Genomic DNA, 6,333 nt, shown 5'->3' with positions numbered 1-6,333 from the left:
TTCTCATGGGAAAAGCAGCATAAATAGCAGCAACTGTCCTTTTAACTGTATTGAAAATATATTTTTATCTTGATGAAGTGCATAATGCATTCATATGCGTTTATTATGATAAAAAAACATTTCTTTAAAAAGAGTTCCACTGAGGCTCGGTATTACTATGTGCCCTCCAGACACCCACAAGTCAGCGACCTCATGTGCTCCTGAAGTTTCACAGAACAGCTGACAGGTTGGCTGACAGGGTCCAGATTTGCTACCAGCTAAGTCAATGAGATATGTGTCATATTTACTGAATACAGAATCAAATATAAAAAGATGCACATTGGGTAATTGCAATGATTTTATTCTTCATTTGCCTTTATTTCAAGCAAAAAGAAATGTTTTCAGTATCAAGAGGCATGCATATATATGTGTCTTCCATTCAATTTTTTTTTTCTAATAAGTTGCTTTCATGCAAATTAAAAGAAATGGAGTTCAGCTTCTTGGTGACCTAGGAGGAAAAAAAAGAATAGAATATTAGTACTTATTAATAATGAGGCTCTTGTCATGTACTATCTCAATTACTTTTTATATTAATGATGAAAGGTGGGTACGATTGTTGCCTTCAAGTTATATGGGGAAACCGAGGCTCATGGGGTAACTGGGTCTGCTCCATGGTTACATAGTAAGGCAAACACAATATTTGAACCCAAGTCTATACTCTGAATTCAGATGTACATGACATTGTAGGGCTTACTCCAAAGGGAAGGCTCTCTGCCTTTCAAAGTAAAAAACTAGAATACTTACAATTATAACTACAAAGAACAGTATTTTAAATGAATAGGATCTATATTTCCTCTCAGTGTCACAATAAGACACTGGAAAACAGAAATGAATAGAGGGGTTTCAGATATTCAGACTCTCTGTTCTATATCTAGACACTGGGGCCAGCAACTCTGCTGTGGATTTTTTTATGATAGAGGAAGTGTTAGAGTGTGGGCTGTACCCCTGCAATACCCAGCCACTTGCCCTGCTATCTGAGGTATTAGCATGCTCACCTTTCTTCCTGGAGTCATTTCACTGCTTAGTCCTGAAGGTCCCTGCGGCGCGGTCAAAGGCGTTGGTGGACATGAAGTTCCTCTTAATCTCACTCCCAGATCTGCTTAGTGAGCCTGCCACCTTATGGATCACACAGGTGGCCCTGTTACAGGATCTTTTCTGGGCAGTGATGCTGATTTGCAGAATGGAGAAAAAGAGTCTGTCAGTGAGAGGTTGAGGGCAAGTGCTACCCCACAGTAAAATTACTGCTCTGAGAGGCACCAATGAACCTTAAATATTTCTTCTAAGCACAAAATCACAGCAGAAAATCATAGAGCATAAGAGAAAATGCCACAATCATTCTCCATTTCCAGGAGTGTCAGAAAAACCAAACCCTCTCTGGACAACAAGCCATGGAACACAGAACTATAGCAGCCAATCTTTTCTGTGCAAGTAAAAACCTTGGGATTCCCATGTGGCTCTGTGGTTAAAAAAAAAAAAAATCCAATGCAGGAAATGCAGTAGATGTGGGTTCAATTCCTGGGTTGGAAAAATTCCTGGGTTGGAAAAATTCCCTGGAGGAGCAAATGGTAACCCACCCCAGCATTCTTGCCTGGAAAATCTCATGGACAGAGGAGCCTGGCGGGCTACAGTCCATGGGCTTGCAAGGAGTCAGACATGACTGAACATGCATGCAAATGAAAACTTAACTAAGCTTAGGTGACTAGAGAGATTACAGTACCACACCGAACCTCATTCTTAAAGACTGTCTGAAGGATGCATCCCATTCTCAGGGACTCAGTGTTTTTAGGAAAAGAAAAACTCCCCTGTCTCCCTGGAAAAGGAAGTGAATTTGTAGCATCAAGTCCTAGAAGTGCTATGTAGCTCCTCAGTGCTCCTGTTTTTGCTACCTGAGGTTGCTCACAGGGACCACCCGTCAAGCCCTAACTCCAGCCACCCAGGGCTAAGGCTACTTGCCAGACAGGTCCCTGAATCCATCTAGTATGGGATGTAGCTAGAGCAATAACCACCACAGCTCTGGTGTTTTTAGAAATATGCTTTTATTCCCCCAGTGACAGGCATGTTCAGAAGCAGGACTGGGAAGCTGTACTATGAAATCCACAGGTACTCCTGGGGCTGCCAGCTCTCTCCTGATCTCTTCCTGATTCTCTTCTGACCTGCTCTCCCTCCTCCCATCTGATGTTCCAGACATCCACTGCTCTAAAGAAAGTCACTGATACCAGCCCAAAGAGCAACCAGAGAAGATCACATGCATCAAGTTATAGGATGAAAGAAATTGGAAAGGAGAGGAATGGGTGGAGTAGGTACTTTGGGGCATGCCAATGTGAGGGGGTCATGGTGTTTATCTAATTCCTGGTGACTCATATGGTAAAGAATCTATCTGCAATTTGGGAGACCTGGGTTTGATCCCTGGTTTGTGAAGATCCCCTGGAGGAAGGAATGGCTACTCATTCCAGTATCTTTGCCTGGAGAATTCCATGGACAAAGGAGCCTGGTGGGCTATAGTCCATGGGATCACAAAGAGTTGGACATGGCTGACCAACTAACATTTTTACTTGCAATGTGAGGTGTTGTGATCTTTCTCTAAAACTCTGACCATGACTGATTTCTTTCCAGGCATTCTGTCCCCAGTTTTAGTTAAGTAGAATATGTAAATCTTGTTGAGGTCCTGTGTGTATATGCCCAGCACATAGATACTCAGATTACTGCACCGCTTAGCTCTGGAGCCATCCAGGCTGCAGGGAAAAGACAAGCCAGACAATATCATGCACCAGGGCTGCCCCAGAAGGCAGTCATGCAGAAGGTTAGACCAGGGAGAGGGCACTGGGAGCAGAGGTGGGAGGGGGCAGGCAGGAGGCAAGCTCACACACCCTCCACTAGGAGAACTCAGGTTTGCTGAGTGGGGAAGGGCTGTGGTGGGGAAGGGGTGACCTTTTCTGGCATTCCACATGCTGCTCAGTCCTTCCTGCTCTGCAGAGAGGTTCTCAGGGTGGATGCAAGTGCCATACATGGCTCTGCTGGTGTGAACTCAAAACTCAGGGTGCACAGGGAGGTGGGGATGGGGAAGGGTGTCTGGTCCAGTGAGAACATACACATATCCACAGATTCTACACATCTAAAGGCCCCGGACCTACCTCAGACACTGCTCTACCTGACCCCATCCTTTGTAAGGGCTCTGGCTTCACCTTGCAAATGTGCAATGATGATGCCTTGCAGGTGTGAAAGAATTTCATGCACCGGTTAATGAGAAGGGGCCACATTTCTATATCCCCTGAAATACATGAGATTCATTCCCTGGGTTTACTTTATGAGGCTAAACTCCTCCAATACTGGGAGGTTTCCTCAGTAGGTAGGTAGGTTTAGTCACTAAATCATGTCCAACTCTTGTAACCCCATGGACTGTAGCCCACCAGGCTCCTCTGACCATGGTATTCTCCAGGCAAGAATACTGGAGTGGGTTTCCATTTCCTTCTCCAGAGGATCTTCCCCAACCAGGGATTGAACCTGGACCTCCTGCATTACAGGCAGACTCTTTACCAATGAGCCACCAGGGAAGCACTGGACTGCCAGACAATTTCCAGAGTGAGCGATTCCACAGCTTCCCCCACTGCTTTCAGAAAGGCATCTTTTTACATGTGGGCAACCATAGTCCCTTCACATGATCTTTGTCTTCAGTGGAGCCTGTAGAAGAGCTGGACCCCAGGCATGAACAATGACAGCTTGCTGGCTGCCTGGCTAGCTATATTCTCTCCTACCTGTCAGGATACCCCTTCCTGGTAAGCCAGGGGAGAGGGTAAGAGCAGAGTGGAGGGCAGAGCCTTACCGGAAGGCTTCTGTCTCCTGCTTCAGTTCACTGGTCTTCATCTGCACATAATTGTTCACCATTGCAGCCAGCAGGAGGCACATTTCCTTCTCTGTGAGTATAGCAGGATCAAAGTCATTCTCCAAGGCTGACCTAGGGAAAAGAAGCAAGTCCAATACTGGGTCTGAGTCCCTGCCTACCTCCACCCTCAGGGTAAGCAGCCAGGTTTCCTGGTTTCTGCAGCTTCCCCTGAGGATGTGGCTGCTCCAACTGTCAGTGGAGGAAATGAACCCATTTTCTATCCAAAAATGCTGCTTCTCCAGCAGTTAGGCTCTGGTGTGACCTCCAAGAAATGGTTTGCTGGAAACTGATAGTTAGATTTTCTGGATCTTTATGAGCTCAGTGTTAAATGCAGCTATTGTTAAAAATTAAATGATAATGGCAGTTTGAGTCTGAAAACGGTTTCAGTTTAATAAATATAATTTGAATGAGGATGAGAAATTAGATGACTAGATCACATATCAGACTTAATGGCAAATGTATTGGCCAAGCAGTTAGGAGATTAAGATGAAATCTATTTTTCAAATTATGGTTAAATTAGCAGCTATCTTTGCTCAAGATACAAATGTTTGGTAAAAGCAACAAAAGTATGTTATGAAGTTCAATGAGTTATATGAAACTTATAATAACGAGTACTGTCTTATGCCTATTTGTAAACTGTGTGCTACACGTCCTTGTGTTATAAAAAGTTCATGATAAGCTTTCTATGCAAGTGTTGCATTCATACATTACCACCATTCATCCCCTGCACCAGGAGCCAGTTGTTAAAGATTCAGCACAGCACAACTGAGAACACAGCACTTATGGGAGGTGAGAGGACACCTGGTGGGACTGTCTTACCTGAATGGTGCTGCCTGGAGCATGCCTGCGTGGTACACGGCCAGGAAGCTGAGGACCAGGAAGGGCAGAAACTTCCAAAACCCCATGACGTCTCTCTGCAAGGGGGAAAGTGACATGACCACCTGCAGCAGTTCGTTTAGTGAACCCAGAGACCTGGGCTCTACCCCTACCTCGGCTTCTAACACCCTTGCATCCTGGTTTCAGGCTGGTCATTTCACTCCCCTTCACCATCGTTTCCTGTTGGCCAGGACTCCTGGAGGACAGACAGGGAGTACCTGTCTCCACAGCTTTCCCCCTTGGGCCACCCAGAGCTGTCCTGCTGGTGCTGGGCTTTTCCTCATATCTCACTGGGGAAGGGGGTTAGAGAGGACTTATCACTGCGGTTGAAATCCCTGAAAATTAAAAAACCAAATTCTACCGGTCAGCCACTCCACACTATGGCAAAGAGGACCCTGTTAAAAGCTGGGAGAGTCTCAAATTGGGACCCAGAACTTAAACTGGGAAAAAAGCTCCCAGAACCTGCAACTGGGGCTTGCGTTTAACAGTTACCCTCCCCTCAGTCGTTGTACCTATTTGCCACCCGCTTTGGCTGGACCAAGTTCTGAACCCACGGCGCAAATTCTGAACCCATTTCCCACGGACCGCTAGGCATGAGATGTGCTCCGAGAGCGCTCCGTCCGCACAAAGTTATTCCTGCTTCCTGCTCTGCAGGTGGCACCTGGAGAGCTCCAAAATCTAGAAATTGACCTAAGCACGTGTGAAGCGGGAGAGACTGGAGCCCGGTGTAGCAAGGGGAGAGTGGAGCACGAAGTACAGGAACTGAGACCATTCCGTGTTACCTTTGTGGAGGAATCCTTGGGAAGAACCGCGGAGTGACACAGAGTGTGATGAGAACGCGGACCCACACTCTTGATACCGGAAAGGGGATCAGGTAAGAAAAAGTAATGAGGAAAGGGAAGGGAGGGGGAGGGAATAGAATCCAGCTAAGCTGGAGTCTCCAGACTTACCTGGCAACAGGAACTGGGCGGCTTGGAGCAGAGGAGGGAGCAGTGACAGTAGCCTTGGCGGTAGGCGATTGCACTGCAGAAGTGACACGATCTGGTAATGCCTGCCTGTGATGCCTCCAGCACCAGCAGCTGCTCTTATTTCCGCAGCTCTGCGTCTGGGGTGGTCCAAGAGCTCCAGGCAACCAATGATGGGAAGGATCCTGAAGCCCCAGAATGATGGTGTCACCATTTGCGTCCTGGAGCATCCAGGAAGCCCACCCCAAGTGTATTTGCATTGAGATCACTGATGGCAGGGGTGGGAGGGTTGGTAGGGACCCAAAAAAGAATACACATAAATGTGACCAGCAATTTGAGGACAAATTGACGTCACGGTAAATCTCACCTGTTAGTTCCTCGAGTTTTGAACACGTCCTACTCCATCCCAACTGTGTGACGATCTTGTAGGGCAGCGTCCAACATTACAAGGAATCCTGGCTGCCCTGCAGTCTGACAGTATCCCAAGTGATGCTTTGAGGGTTAATGTACAGCAGAGTGGACGATTCTGTCCCCAAACTAGAGGACACGTCTGATTCAGGCAGCTAGAATGAT

The 6,333-nt window shown here is 46.6% G+C and overlaps 1 protein-coding gene and 1 non-coding gene across 2 annotated transcripts; both read right to left on the bottom strand.

Moving 5' to 3' along the window:
• Window positions 1–319: 319 nt before the first annotated feature.
• Window positions 320–5,848, bottom strand: LOC104981444 (calcitonin receptor-stimulating peptide 2-like). Its single transcript, XM_010830564.1, has 5 exons — window positions 5,746–5,848; window positions 4,739–4,833; window positions 3,860–3,991; window positions 1,035–1,207; window positions 320–487 (listed from the first exon to the last, which is right to left on the bottom strand). The coding sequence occupies exons 2-4, from the start codon at window positions 4,822–4,824 to the stop codon at window positions 1,054–1,056; spliced, it is 372 nt and encodes a 123-aa protein (XP_010828866.1). The 5' UTR covers window positions 4,825–4,833; window positions 5,746–5,848; the 3' UTR covers window positions 320–487; window positions 1,035–1,053.
• TRNAY-GUA lies at window positions 3,520–3,590 on the bottom strand. The gene has a single exon. It is a non-coding gene; the product is annotated as a tRNA-Tyr (tRNA).
• Window positions 5,849–6,333: the final 485 nt, after the last annotated feature.

Source organism: Bison bison, unplaced genomic scaffold, assembly GCF_000754665.1.
Source record: "Bison bison bison isolate TAMUID 2011002044 unplaced genomic scaffold, Bison_UMD1.0 scf7180017864518, whole genome shotgun sequence".
Lineage (NCBI taxonomy): Eukaryota > Metazoa > Chordata > Mammalia > Artiodactyla > Bovidae > Bison > Bison bison.
The sequence above is the reverse complement of the archived record's forward strand: the minus strand, read 5'-3'. Positions and strand labels throughout refer to the sequence as shown.